Source organism: Syngnathus acus, chromosome 8 (assembly GCF_901709675.1).
Source record: "Syngnathus acus chromosome 8, fSynAcu1.2, whole genome shotgun sequence".
Classification (NCBI taxonomy): Eukaryota; Metazoa; Chordata; class Actinopteri; order Syngnathiformes; family Syngnathidae; genus Syngnathus; species Syngnathus acus.
This window is the reverse complement of record NC_051093.1, coordinates 1,523,547-1,538,302: the sequence shown is the minus strand read 5'-3', so window position 1 is coordinate 1,538,302 and position 14,756 is coordinate 1,523,547. Positions and strand designations below refer to the sequence as shown.

Sequence of the window (14,756 nt, the reverse complement as noted above, 5' to 3'; positions counted from 1 at the left end):
TGTTCCTCTGTCAAGGTGAGGATGCCAAACAAGAAGTATCTTTGAGTCCCTCAACAGACCCCCGAATTTTAGCGAAAGCGATTAGGAGCGTAGATGATTGGTTTCGGGTCACTACGGGAGTCACCGCTGTAAACAATAATTGGCTTTTGATGGCGGAACAAGCTGCTAATGCAACTGGTGAAGATTGTGTGGTTTGTCTCGAAGCAAGAGTAGTGTTAAAAATTGTTCCAGCTGCAATAGAATCAGCATGTGTTTTACAGGTGTTGACCCAGTCCAGGACCAGTGGCGATTGTTTGATTTATAATGATATTTTCCCAGTCGTGGGCTTGGAGAAAAGAAAGCCCATTTTTGATAGCCATGTGACTCAACAAAATATGACATGTTTAAAGTTAAAGGGAAACGGCATAAGTATTGGGACAATAGATCACACATGGTGCAGGATAAATTTGTTTTTGAATGTCCCCTCTCCTCTCTCTCGTGCAGACCTCTGGTTGTGGTGTGGTGACAACAAATTATATGATCGCTTGCCGAAGAATGCATCAGGTATCTGTGCCCTTGTGTCTTTGATAAGGCCTGTGGTGGTTGTCCCCATTGAAATACAGAATCTCAATTGGAACATGGAGTTCCCACTGGCGGGGCTCCTAAGGTGAGCCAAAAGAGACGTTTTGCCCCCATGGTTGAGCGACAACGATCCGACATATATTGACGCTATAGGAGTGCCCCGGGGTGTGCCAGATGAGTATAAACTCGTTAATCAAGTGTCCTCGGGATTCGAAAGCATTTTCTTATGGATCACCCCCAATAAAAATGTTGACCGTATTAATTATGTTCATTACAATGTCCAACGGCTGGGTAATTATACAGCTGAATCATTTGCAGCGGTCCATGAACAATTGGCCGCGACGTCATTGATGTCGTTCCAAAATAGAATTGCGTTGGACATGCTATTGGCTAAGGAACATGGTGTGTGCGGAATGTTCGGTGATGCATGTTGTACTTTCATCCCCAACAACACGGCACCAGGGGGCCGACTGACCCGGGCGTTGGAAGGACTAAGGATACTGAATAAAAAGATGAAAGATCATTCAGGTGTACGCACCGATATTTGGTCTGATTGGATGAAAACGTTCGGAAACTGGAAAGGCCTCATCATGTCTGTGCTTGTTGCTGTGGCTATTTTTACTACAATAATGATTTTATGCGGTTGTTGCTGTATTCCATGTATTAGATCACTCATTGTTCGGTTGATCGAGAAAACCGTTGGCCCGTTGTCACCGAAGGGCCAATATACCCTGGTGGCTCAACATGAGCCGCGGGGGGAAGAAAGGACCGACAGTGTGCTGGTTGCTGATTACTAGAGTAACTGGTGATGACCTCATAAATGAGGTCATGAGAGGGAATAAAGGGAAATGTGCTTTCGGCAGTTTGCAAACATATTTTGTTAAGGCAGCGCTAGACTTATAATCATATCAATCATATCAGTAGTAGTGTACTCGTGTGGTGATTAATAAGTGGAAAGGAATGTGCAGGCTACAATGAATTTGTTCTCTACAAAGTATTGTGGAACAGGATGTCCAGACAGGGAGGATATCTCAAGGCCGGTGAGGAACAACTCGTCTTTGTGGTCCAGACACCTGTGCTGAGCAGGGGAAAAACCCAAACCAGGAGGAGACGACCATCGACCATCGACCAATCACCACACAATATTTTGCATGCTTGAATATTCATACTGTGTTTCTTTAAAACTGGGCAACCCGGAAGAATGTGTTGTCTTTGATGGTCACGAAGGCACACGAGTTTTTGTGTTAGGGACCCGAGACCCAGGCCTGTATTAGTTTGCTTTGTCAGGATTAAACAATTGGTAAATTCGGCCTAATTGATCTACTGGTCTTCTCTTTGACAGAACGAACTCGCAAAATTGTTAGGTGCGACAGTGTGTGGATTTGGACGTAACAACTCTTGTGTTAAGTGTTGATCATAATTTGGAGTCAGATCAATAGCTAGAATCCGTAGCCTAACAAGGGTTTTCAGCGAAAACTGGATGAATATTGCCAACAATCATCCCACTTTGTGAATGATACTTCAGTCAATCAGCAAGCAATGTAAGCATCATATAAAGCTGCATAACATATTGCTCAGTGCAAAAAAAAAAACACACACCATTGCAGAAGAGCTGATACTACCTGCAGCCGTGGAATTCGACACTGTAGACTTCGATATTTTATTAGAGCGTCTTAAAAGTTGGTATTTCAGGGTCGGCACTAGGCTGGTTCTATTCCTATCTATCAGACAGGACGCACCGAGTGGTCCATCGTCTGAGCTCAATAATGTTACGTGTGGTGCCCCACAGGGATCGATACTCGGATCAATTCTATTTAATATTTATATGATTCCGCTTGGGGACATAATACGTAAATATAATATTAGTTTTCAATGTTACCCGGATGACACCCAATTATATATGCCGTTATCGATGACAGATCCGCGGGACTGTTGTAATCTTGAGGCGTGCCTTGCGAAGATCAAGCAATGGATGTCTCTCAACTTCCTTCGTCTTAACCCAGATAAAACTGAGATGTTGATAATTGGTCCAGCTCGTTATCAACACTTATTTAAGGAAACCACTATAACTATAGATAACCGTATTATCACTCAGAGCGATACTGTAACTAATCTCGGGGTAATATTTGAACAAACGCTCTCCTTTCAAAAGCACATTAAGAATATAACCAGAATTGCGTTTTTTCACCTTCGTAATATTGCTAAGATTTGTCCGATCCTCTCGACCGGTGATGCGGAAGCTATTATACATGCGTTCGTCACGTCGCGCCTGGACTACTGTAATGCATTATTCTCTGGTCTTCCTAAGTCCAGCATCAAAAGTCTACAATTAGTACAAAATGCTGCTGCAAGGCTGCTCTCACGGACAAGAAAATTTGATCACATTACCCCAATATTAGCCAACTTACATTGGCTCCTGGTCCATTTAAGATGTGACTTAAAGGTTCTTCTCTTAACCTATAAAGCATTGCATGGCTTAGCGCCTTCATATCTCGTCGACCTAGTTGTTCCTTATGTTCCGTCTCGTAACCTTCGTTCGCAAAACGCTAGTCTTTTAGTGACACCGAGGGCCAAGAAAATGTCTGCAGGGTCTAGAGCAGGGGTCGGGAACCTATGGCTCGCGAGACAGATATGGCTCTTTTGGTGACTGCGTATGGCTCACGGACAAATCTGACTTTTGTTTACACAATTGAAGTCATAAATAATTTCGTTATATTATCAAAGTAAAAAATAGACCCACTGAAATCAAAATGTTAAATTAGCTTTCAAAATATAAAATATGATCACGTTTGCAATCCATCCCATCTGTTATCTACCGCTGAAATCCACGGTTGCGTCCTATCAGCCAATCCCAGCTGCCCTTCGGTGTACAGAAGAGTGACGCCAGGTCGGACGGAAAAAAAGGTGCTACGGGGTCATGAGAGGTAAAAATTCCATCCGCTTTATTTAAAATTTCAGCTAGCTAGCTGGTGTGTGCCAGGCAAGCAAGAAAGATGGCGACGAGAAAACAAAAGACGATTACCGAATATTTCTGAGTGAGTGGACCGTAGAATTTGCATTTGTAGAGAGAGGAGGCTCTGCTACGTGCCTCATATGCAATGACAAAATTGCATCAATGAAACGCTCCAATATCAAGCGCCACTTTGAGACACGACATGCTACATTTGTGACCAAATACCCAGCTGGGGACAGCAGAAAGAAAGCGTGTGAAGAGCTCAAGAGAAAGGTCCAAGCTCTTCAACAGCAACTCCGTGGATGGACCAGACAAGGTGACTTTAATTCAGCTAGTTTTGCTGGCGCATTAACACTTGTGAGGAACGGAAAGCCATTCACGGATGGCGAGTATTTCAAAACATTTATGCTTGATGTGGCTAATGAACTTTTTGACGACTTCACGGATAAAGAAAAGATACTCAAACGGATAAAAGACATGCCTCTGTCAGCAAGAACTGTTCACGATCCGGCCATTATGACTGATGAGAGCCTCAACGCCTGCATGAAGCTCAACCTCAACCGGACTACAAAGCCATCAGCAAACTGATGCAGCCCCAGAAGTCTCATTAATGGTGAGGTTTTTTTTTCTCTAGGCTTCAATATTAAAACGTTATTAAAAAGAATACATTAGTACACTCAAAAAATCATTGGTCTTAATTAAAATACATGCATTGTATTTAGCCTATCTTTTTTTTTATTTTTATTTTATAATGGTATGGCTCTCACGGTAAATTATTTTTTTAAAATGGGCATTTATGGCTCTGTCTGCCAAAAAGGTTCCCGACCCCTGGTCTAGAGCATTTTCTATTCGGGCTCCAGAGCTTTGAAATGCCTTACCGATGGATATTAGAACTGCTACCTCAGTAGAAACATTTAAGACACGCTTAAAGACACATTTCTATGATATGGCCTTTAATTAACCTGTAGTGGCCGATTCGGCTGGAGTTTGTTTGTTTTCATCACCATTACAATTTTCAGAAATGTCACATTTAGCACCATTTTCTGGAATATCACACACACGATGTTTTTCAAAAAAGTCACGACTGACGTCAGTCGTGACTTTTTTGATAAAACATCGTCACAATTCTCTCTCTCTCTCTCTCTCTCCCTCTCTCGCTCTAAAAAACACTCCTAAATTGAAGCAAACACATTTTATATACATACATGAACACATTTACAGGCGGCATCAAATCCTTCACGGATTAAAAATAAATAAGATTAACAACTGACATTATAGTCGGAAAACACAAATAGCAAGCAAAGATTACAAAAACAAAACATGTTACCACGATGACAACAAACAAACAAACAAACAAACAAACAAACAAACAAACAAACCCAAAAGCTTCATTAGACTGCTGGCCAACATTTTAAAAACGAGGCATATTAAGGCCACACTGAAAAGAATTGGAAGTTAAGAGATTAACATTTCAGAACCAGGGAATCATTAAAAAAAAAAAAAAAATCAGCTATAAGTGTACATTATTGTATTTTTTTGAATGTGGGGGAAAATGTATTACAGGACAGTATGACATTAGCTTTTTTTATAATAACGTTGACAAAAGTGTAACTTGACAAGACCACCAGGCAGGTATTTACCCGCCCCCAAAAAAATCATCTTCTGTAAAAAATTATAATTTTATTGTTGAAAATCGACATCATTTTTGTACAATTACGACTTTGATTGAAAAACTACAACTATATTCTTTTGAAATAACTTTATTTTTGTTTCTTTTTTTAAATCTCATATTACAATTTTGTATTTGTGTAAAATTACTTTATTCTTTTAAAATATTTTTTAAAGTACTTTCTTCTATTCTTATAAAATTACTTTTTTGTTCTTATAAAATGACAACTTCGGATTTTAGGACTTCAGAGTCAAGATGAATTCAGTGTTACAAAATGGCAACTTTTGATCACAGCAGCACGACACGTTTTTTTTCTTTTTTGAAACTCAGGAATTACTTTTTTCCTCTTCCTATTGCAACAGTTTTTTCTTGGCATGTGAGGCCTTCTTGGTAGATGACTGCTTTTTTTCTTATAAAATATCATTATAAACATGTAATTTTCCTTGAAGAACAACTTTTTTTTTCTCAGACCTGTTTTTATATACTGTAATAGAAGAACTTTAGGTAAATTCACTTGTAAAAAAATTATCATTTTTCTCACAGTAAAACTTTATTAGTGTAAAAGAATAACCTTATTCTAAAAAAAACATTTGCTTAAATTTCTTGAGAAAAAACTCAACTTTTTCATAATATGACAACTTTATATGAAAAATAATTTAATCCTTAAAATTGTTCTCATAATAGGACTTTATTTGCGTGAAATACAATTTATATATATTATAACTGAATTTCCCCGCGACCCTCGTGGGGACAAAGCGGTACAGAAAACGGATAACTGAATTTCTTTCTTGCATGTTACATTTTTATTTTTGTGAGATAACAGGTTTTTAGTGTCAGTGATCTTGAACAATAAAGACTTTTTCCTCAAGAAAATATATATTTTTTATACATTAAAACTCACATTTGTCTCCTTATGTTAGTTTTTTTGGTGAAAATGATGGCTTTGCTCTCCAAGTATTGGTTTTTTTTTCTTTTCAGTGTAGCCCTAAAAAAACTTGACTGACTTTGCATCACAAACACAAATGCAAGTTAATAATTGTCTGCCCTTCACTAGTGGAGGAAATCAGTCCAGCTGACTCATGGCGTTTTTTGGATGTCTCTGTCATGCAGCACAGTGGCGAGGATCTCTCTCACGCACGCACGCATGCATGCGCAGGCACGTGGGTCTCAGATGGCCCACATGCATGTGCATCTGAAGGATGTTTTAGTAAAATGAGGCGAGGGAGGAGGCCGATGCAAAAAGTCTGCGCGAGTGCACACCTTGTCGCTCTTCCACCAGGTACAACTCACTTCAACCCCCCCCCTAAAAAAATAAACACATCACCATCTTGGCGGCTATTGCAGCCATACGCTTCACTTCTTGCTAGCGACGCGTCTTTTCCTGGTGGCCAGCATGTCGTAGAAGGGGTCCCTGCTGATACTGGCCCTAGACGCAAACACAAGTGGGTGAGCGGGATCTGCTATGGAGGCGACGTCTCCAGCATCTTTGATATGGAAATGATGGAAGCCCTTGCTTTGATTAGATGGGGGGGGGGGAGTTTGGGTGGTGACCTAGTTTGGTTTCCATGGTTTCCTCCCGGTTTGTGGGTGGAAGTGACGCTCTCCTCCGACTGACACGCCATCGCAGGTGCTGTTTTGGCGCCCTTTTGTAAGCCCCAGTCGACACAGAGAAGCAGGCTTTCACAACTTTTCGCCTCTTGATGATAGCAAGCCAAATGCCAAAGAGGGGCTAACAAATTGCACTCTGTTCTAATTGCACGTGTCTTTTGTCTCGAGTGCCCTTCCGAGTATCGCGCCATGCGCACTTTTGCTCTTACTTGATGGATTTGATCCACTCCTCCTTCTCCTCGGGCGTGGGCGCAGATATTCGGTAGACCACGTGGTTGCCTTCCACCACGCGGCCGTCCGCCTCCGTCTTGCAGGCTTTGATCACCTGACCCTTGTGGCTCGGGTTGTACAGCTCGAAGCAGTTCTGCACCAGCGCAAACGGCAACTTGATCATTTTGCCGCATCTGTACTTGGTGTGACCCGTCCGCTTTTGGCCAGCAGGGGGCGACACTCACCGGCTTCCTGGGCTCCTCCACTTCCCTGATACTGAGGTTCTCCAGGGGAATAATCCCTCGGGGCTCCTTGTCCTGGAACACAAAGCAACCGGTTGAGCAGCTCCATCAGTTTGCTGTTGGACGAGGCGTGCAATGACTTTTGACGACGGCAGGCTGGAGAACGCGCCGTGCCGATGGAGTGGCTCATGATGAGGGCACGCCATCGGTTGGTCGGCCGGGTAAAGCAAGGACGCACATTCGCCAACACAAAAGCAGGCAGGAATGGCCAGCCACAGAAGGGTGACGTTAACAGAAGAGCGCAGACAACAAGCGAGAGTTTTCAACAACTTGAAACTCACAGTTGTGTATTCAAAGTAGTAGAGGCAGTTGTCCGTCAGGATGAACCACCTCCTCTTCCAGGTTTTCACTCGGCCTCCTGAGGGCAAGACGAACAACGTTTTCCTCTTCAGTTTTGTCAAATGTTATTTCTTGAATTGGACACCATCATGATTTTATTCCTACTCTTTCTTTTTTTCTTGTAAAATGGCAACTCCTTTTGCACCCAAATCAAAATCACGTGGCCCAAAAACAAAGCGATTGGTAAGACTTCAACACATCAAGAGGGATGTGGAAACCGTTGCTTGCGCTCCAAATCCTGTCAAAGCGCGTTTGTGTGTGCGCGGATGCGCTCGTGTGTGTGTACGTGTGTTCTGAGCCAGCTTTCCACTTCCATTTCTTTCCTGTTTTCTTGGCGCCTGACACCAGCCCGTGCTAAATAGGCCACAAGTGACTTTGCTTTGCTTCCATTTCAATAGACGTCAGAGCCAGGCCAAATTTCCGCTTTGCGTCCACGAGCTTGTAGCCCCCTGCTTCACATCCTCTAGGGGTTATTTTTAGAGTCCAATTAGGGACGTTACGGCAGAAACCGGTGCGAGAAATGGCTGCGGGCGTGGGGGCTACCCGAATGGAGCCAATGGCGATCCTGCTGGCTCGTTTCTACATCAAGAAACGGCATTAAAGCGACGGATGTGCGAAGGAAGCTCGGCAGGGGTGAATGAAACGCCGCCACCGACCTAATTTGAGCAGCCAGCCCTCCCTGTCTGGGTTGAAGAACGTGTGCGTCAGGTCGTTGCCGTCGTCCTCTGGGATCTTGAACGGTTCGCTCTTGATGCTCTCGTACAAATTCTGGACAGCGACAAGGGAAAAAAAACTAAGAAAACAAAATAGAGGCCGGATAAGAGCAACCATGCGAGCACCTGTTTTTGGACTCCGACCAAGAATGAGCGTACACACAAAGGGTTGCCTCATACGGACCTTGCATTGCGCAAAGGTCAAGAGCGGAAGGTCTCACCCTGAGCAGCTCCTCTGGCAGGTCCCCGCCCTCGTTGATGCCCCGGTTCATGGAGATGAAGCGCTCGGCGGGCGGCTTGTCTCGGACGTTAGGGTTGTGCAAGCTGGTGTTCAGCATGATGATGGCAAATGAAAGCACGTAGCAGGTGTCTGAGCGGGTCAAAAGCAGACATCCACTCAGGACTCAGGCTCCAGCTTGCGTGTGTGCGTGGCTGTGCGCTACCTGTGGACTGGAAGACGCCAGGATTGCACTGACAGTAGCGAGAGGCAAAGGCCTCCATCATTCGATCAATCTTCTGCGCTTCGCCAGGAAGTCTGAAGCTCCACAGGAACTGCCTGTAACACGACGACGTTTGAACGAGAGCACGGCGGCAGATGGGCCCGCAAAGCCATTTCCCAAACCGGCGCTGTGGCGGGAAAGACTCCGACTCACCTTAAGGCTTGAACGAGGTTGAGGTCCGCAAACTCATGAAGCTCCACAAAAACCTGGAGCACCTTGATGTTGAAGTCATCGCTGAGAAAGACAAGCACTCCGATTGGCTGGAGGCAAGACGGGATGTCTGAGAATGCCGGAGCGGGACTCACCGTTCCCCTAAGTAGTCCCCAATCACCGTCTTGTTAAGCCCCTCCCCTTTGTAGAGAAATTGCGCGATGTCCCCAGGCGTGTTGTGGAGGAGGTCGTTTTCCAGAAGGAAGCGGATGCCCTTCAAATGCAACACAGACTCAAGCTCAAGGCGGCGTTACAAGGACGAGCCGACTCAAAGAATCCTTTGCTGACCTTTTTGGGGTCCATGTTGAACTTCTTCCGCCCCATGGCCATCTGTTTGTTTCGTTGTGTGCTTTTGCTGCGTAGAAGGACACACGGACACAGCCATGAGGCGAGCATCAAATTGCACAAAGTGCTCGGCGCTTGCCGAAGACGTTTGTTTACGATCCGTTTTCATAATAAAAGCTGTAAAAGCGGCAGTTGAGATCACATTTTTGCAGGAGCCCTGTGTGGAGCCTCCCGGCCTGGTGTGGGTAGCCCCCCCGTCCATGTTTGCTATGGCTGCCGCACCTGGGACGCGCCACCTCACTCCACCTCATCCACCAATCACATGAAAGCTTACGCCAGGCGCCGAGCTAATGTTTAGTCTGGGGGATGACAAGACACGCACGAGGGTCCCACACAAATACGAGCCGTTCCCGTTCCAGACACACACGAGAGGCAAAGTAACCACAGTCAAGCGTGTCGCTTTTGACGATTCGCGTGAATACTCCTGCATGTCTTGTTTTGTTTCTTTATAACAACAGCATTTAGCAGCGACCAGTAAAACCGATTAAATCATGCATTCATTCATTCATTCATTCTCATATTCATAGAATAAAATAGTCACCTTTCCCCCACGCAGGTTAATTGCTCGATTTCCGTCATGACTTCTGCTATCTCAAACTTCAGCCGCTGCAGAAAAAAAAAAAGCATAAGCGTCTAATAAGGGTCACAATATGTTTAATGATGGCGTCACTTATCGAAAAACCATACAATGTGCCACTGCAACAGGAGGAGCCGCCCGCCACTCACTTCAATATCATCCAGCAGCTCCTTCTTCCTGCGACGGATGTTACGCAGCTCATCACGCTCCTCCGACGACAGGTCTTCGGGTACTGCGTATAGCGGGCAAAGTGAGCACGAGAAGGAACCAGCAGCCGCAGTTCACACTCAGCCAAAGCCCCCAGAATTGTCCAAATGACAGCGTGCATTTTTATAAACGTCCATCAGGTGACTCGTATCTCGAGGCACCACCGTCTTCCATCTTGACAAGACGGCAACACGCTTGCAAGCGTGCCAGTGTCACACAAGAGCAAGTGGTCACACCTAAGCATCTGGCACGCTGGCCTGGCTGCTTCAACATTTTATTTGATCCACTTGTTGTTGGCTAATTAACACTGCAGGGAGTTGCAAGGACCTCAAACACGCACACACACACACACACACACACGCAATCTGGCTCTGCAGGTCCCCAGGGACATCTACTTATCCGCCATTTAACCATGCCACAGCAACCTCCGCTGCAGGACACACACCGGCGTCCCGCCCCCATGCACACACGCACACACACACAGGCTCATCATAAAACAGCAATCCAGTTGAAAGTAAGCTGACAGGAAGTAGGTCATTTTCACATAGAAGTCTAGCAGATTGTGCCTCGTGTGCTTTCTCTCTCACGCACAGACACACAGACACACACACACACACACACACTCTCACACACACGAGCTCAGTGCACGGTGCATTGCTCCAACAACAACCAGACAGTCTGAACAAACCCATCCTCCTTGCCGCTACTCATCTCTCTTTGTCAATTGCCGCCTTTCCGTGTCCGTCGTGCGCAGCTTTGCAATGCTTCTCTTCCTTTGAATCGGATGTGCCATTGTGGTCAAGTGGAGGCCACTCATTTGACAGCCACCACGAGTCGTGGCTCTTCCTCTCGCCGCATGAATTTTGCAAGATGCAGCGGCAGCAGAAGAGCAAAAAGCAAAAAAGATTTAAACAATGTGCTGAGCCATGTCAATGAACTGAATGAGTCACTGAGCGCAATGAGCCAGTCGTTGAGTGCCACAAATCTTTTCTGTGCCAGTAAAGTGGCCAGAGGAGGCTGCAAGATGCTGGAGGCCGGCGGGGGGTCCAGCCTACACGCAAATTCACACGCACGCAAGCAAACTTGGTTTTGCTTTCCAAACACGGGGCCATGCTGGGAGCGGTCAAACATTTGCAAAAATGCCATCGGAAGAAATTAGTGTTAAGGTTCTGCTTCAGGAAAAAACTTTTTGCACCCCGCCTTGTGATGGTTCGTTCATCCTGAACCAAAAACAAAACAACAATGTGTGACATGCAACGTTGTGGTCATAAATTCTGTTGGAAGTAGTCCAGATTTGGACAAAACCCCAAGCAGGCAAACCAATTTCCATAACGGGTATCGATAGTTGATAAGCGGGCAGTCGGGTGTGGCCCGAGCACTGCGGCCCACGGGATGCACCTTTTTCCTGCGTGTCACGCAAACTTCCATCAGTGGAGCTTTTCCCATCCGTCGCACCTTCTCTTCCTCTCAGTGAACCTGAACACAGCGTCACGACCCACAAGCACAAGCTTGCTGAAAACCCAGTTTCAAGACCTCCACATGACTCCAGGGGCACCAGACATGAAGCAGACTCTGAAAAGGGCCAATTTGTTTACGATCCTTTCCACTCAACCTTGTCTCGCTTCATCTTGAATGCGTGTCATTGTTTGTTCCACCAAAAGGAAATTGAATCTGTGCTCGAAAAGAGCACGTGTGCTTTCTCTGTGCCGGCTGCAAATGCCCGTTCATCGTCCACACACTTTCAGCTCAGTTCAACATCTTCACGTTCAAGTCAACAACATTTACTTTTGCTTTGTGCCAGTAAATTCCAACTGGGAGCAACCAAAAAACTTGAAGCAAGTACACATGGCCTCATTTTGAAAGAAGGTTTTCACGTGGACGCTCTCTATTGCAGATTTGCACCTATTGCTGCTGGCTTGAGAACGACAGGCGTACCGTTTCTTGTGCTTACCAGCTTTTGCCACCAATCACTTTGTGCTTATGCAAAGTAGTAATTGACTTGGAATACTCTGAGGAAAAAAATTCTGAGAAAAAAAGGAACGATTTCACTTCTTGCTACCAATAAAAGTAACCCTAATCCTAATTATATGTATGTATTGTGTAAAATTAAAATGTTTCAATTTGAGAAAAAAATAGATACTTTTACGAAACTTTTACTGACTTTAGAATTAGGTGGACAAAACAATTTTACAAAAAAAAAAATATATATCGTAAAAAAATATTTAAAAAAAAAAAAGCAAAGTATTTGATAAACACACCGTCCTAAAGCTGACATGCAATTTAGCGCAAAGCTGAGCTGTAACTACAACTTGTTTCTCCCCTCATATCCTTGGCTTTAATGTATTTTTATTCATCATATTTTATCCTAATTGGTGTTTCAAATACAACGTTATCACTCACGGGTCCAAATAAAATGACACTTGCATCATGATGATGATGATGACAACAACGATGCAGTGAGGGGTGATGTGATGCGCACAATGCAGATTTGACAATCATTGTTATCACATGTGGCGCAACCCCCGAGATGCTTTCAGGACACTTACTCCGGGTGGGAAAACCAACTTTTAGTCCAAAACATGACCGTCATGAGCCTATTTTCGCACGGAACATGTCATACCTTGATTGTTCTCGTCCATGCTAGCAGCATGCGATTCAGGATCCCCGCTGACAGAAACGTCCGGCCCACGAATGAGCTTCCAATATACGGCTCAAACGCGCGTCCTAAATCCTCAAGGGCCGGCCGGCGCAGCGTCAGACGACGCACGGCTCGTTTCGCGGACAGCTTCTCGTTTGGGGGGATATGCTCTCCATTTGCGCTGCGTTTTAGGAGGCGGCGGCAACGCCGAGTCAGTGGCTGGCCCTCTTCGGTCAATTGCGGAGTGCGTTGGCTATACCAAGTACGCCTCCTTCTTTCCTATGGTAACGGGCAGCTAAACGCTGTGCAGCGTCCTCTCGGCACCTAACACTAACCTGGAAAAGTAATTTCAAAATAAAAACACAAGCTTGTGAGTGCCACTGCACTGGGGAGTCTCGGTCAAATTTATTTTGAAAGGTTAAAACGGAACGTGTTGTGTTTTGACATTTAAACCCAGTGGCAAGCTGCCTCTCACACAAACCGTGAGCGGTAATCGTTGACGAACCTCACGAGACACACAAACGGACTCAAGAAATGCTGACATTTTCAAGAATTTTTTTTTTTATTAGTCAACTGAAACAAAAAAAAATATTTTATGCCTTATATTTCACTGCGCCCCTGATGCGTTCAATGGCTCTCAGTCTTTTATATACGTCCACATCTATACATTTTCAAATGATTATTATCCTCGTTTCGGTCAAGGGTGAGCTGAGAAATGTTGAAATCAAAGTTATAAATATCTCCCTCAATGGGTTTTTATTTTGTGCAAAAAGATAAATGTGCAGAATGTGACAAATATGAACCAATCATGTCAATTGTCTGAATCGTGGAGAAGTTTTGCAAAAGATTACCTGCCTGTTTTGGAGTTCCAGAGGAAGCCAGTGTAGCCGAAACGATGGCAACAAGTCTTACGTAATTATCAGGTGAGGAAATCAGGAATGGAAAACACACGTTCACACAAATGGAGCCTGTGTGTGGTTTTACAACACACATGGTTTGGATTATTGCATTCCTACCCCCCCCCCCCCCCCCCCCACACACACACACACACACAACCGAAGGGGGCTGGCTGCTGCCACTTCCCGTTTTTATTCATATTCCAATGGTTAGGCTTCTACAGCTGTATTAGCCACGTTCACGTACGCATTCCAATGAGTCTACTGCAATCTTTGAAAGAAAGAAACAACCGGACGAGGTATCAGGTGTTGCACTGCAGTTTCCCATTCGCAAATGAGGCTTAGTTCATGCTTCTTCATTTGTTTCAGGCCAGGAAATTGTCCGGCTCCACACAGGAAGGCCAGATTCTAACCCTGAACCGAGCTAACCACCAGTATCCATCCATCCATCCGTCCGTCCGTCCGTCCATCCATCCATCCATCCATCCATCCATCCATCCATCCATCCATCCATCCATCCATCCATCTCCTCACGAGGCTCGCCATTAACAAAATATTCAGCGCCACCGCAAAACAAAGCCAACAATTGACATCATAAAGTGTTTATGGTTTGTTGTGAGGATTTTTTTTGGGGGGGGGGCGGTCCTACCCTGCAGCCCTTCCTCCCCCCTGAGGCGGCACACGTCTGGCAGATAAGGCCGAACGTCGTGGGGGGATATGTCTGCACGTTTCCTGACCCACTTCACGTGACCTGATTGAGCCACTTCATATGCTCCAGTCGTTACGGCGATGCCGAGAGGGGCATTCCGGCACGCCCCACTGCAGACCCAGTCAGGAGAAATCCCGGCATCAATCTGTTTAAAATTACTTTCCAACGTCAGGGTGTCCAAACATGGTGTGTTGATACTTTATTTCACTCTGTCTCGCGTGCCTCTAAAATATGGAGCACCCGCTCTGTGCGGTTTCCTCCCTCAAGCAATGAGGTTCCACAGCGAGAGGATGTGAGCGTCTTTCGCACATCCTTGGCA

General features: G+C 45.1%; 1 protein-coding gene across 6 annotated transcripts; it reads right to left on the bottom strand.

The window, feature by feature from the left end:
* Positions 1 to 6,069: 6,069 nt before the first annotated feature.
* On the bottom strand, positions 6,070 to 13,149 carry LOC119126127 (cytohesin-3-like). Of its 6 annotated transcripts, none has more exons than XM_037257254.1 (13): positions 12,815 to 13,146; positions 10,137 to 10,219; positions 9,952 to 10,016; positions 9,354 to 9,420; positions 9,161 to 9,279; positions 9,009 to 9,089; positions 8,799 to 8,911; positions 8,577 to 8,725; positions 8,254 to 8,410; positions 7,585 to 7,661; positions 7,247 to 7,318; positions 6,989 to 7,155; positions 6,070 to 6,609 (listed from the first exon to the last, which is right to left on the bottom strand). In XM_037257254.1, the coding sequence occupies exons 1-12, from the start codon at positions 12,831 to 12,833 to the stop codon at positions 6,997 to 6,999; spliced, it is 1,161 nt and encodes a 386-aa protein (XP_037113149.1). In that variant the 5' UTR covers positions 12,834 to 13,146; the 3' UTR covers positions 6,070 to 6,609; positions 6,989 to 6,996. The 6 variants fall into 6 exon arrangements, with proteins under 6 accessions (XP_037113149.1, XP_037113147.1, XP_037113148.1 ...); XM_037257252.1 differs by having other exon boundaries at positions 7,001 to 7,155; XM_037257253.1 differs by having other exon boundaries at positions 7,001 to 7,155; positions 8,299 to 8,410; positions 12,815 to 13,145.
* Between the last annotated feature and the right edge of the window lie 1,607 nt (positions 13,150 to 14,756).

What these genes read in the sequence shown, in the direction of transcription:
- LOC119126127 (XM_037257249.1), bottom strand. An exon ending in TCAACATGGACCCCAAAAAG is followed by an intron (nt 9,280 to 9,353) that starts GTCAGCAAAGGA and finishes TTGCATTTGAAG; the next exon opens with GGCATCCGCTTCCTTCTGGA. An exon ending in GGGGACTACTTAGGGGAACG is followed by an intron (nt 9,090 to 9,160) that starts GTGAGTCCCGCT and finishes TGTCTTTCTCAG; the next exon opens with CGATGACTTCAACATCAAGG.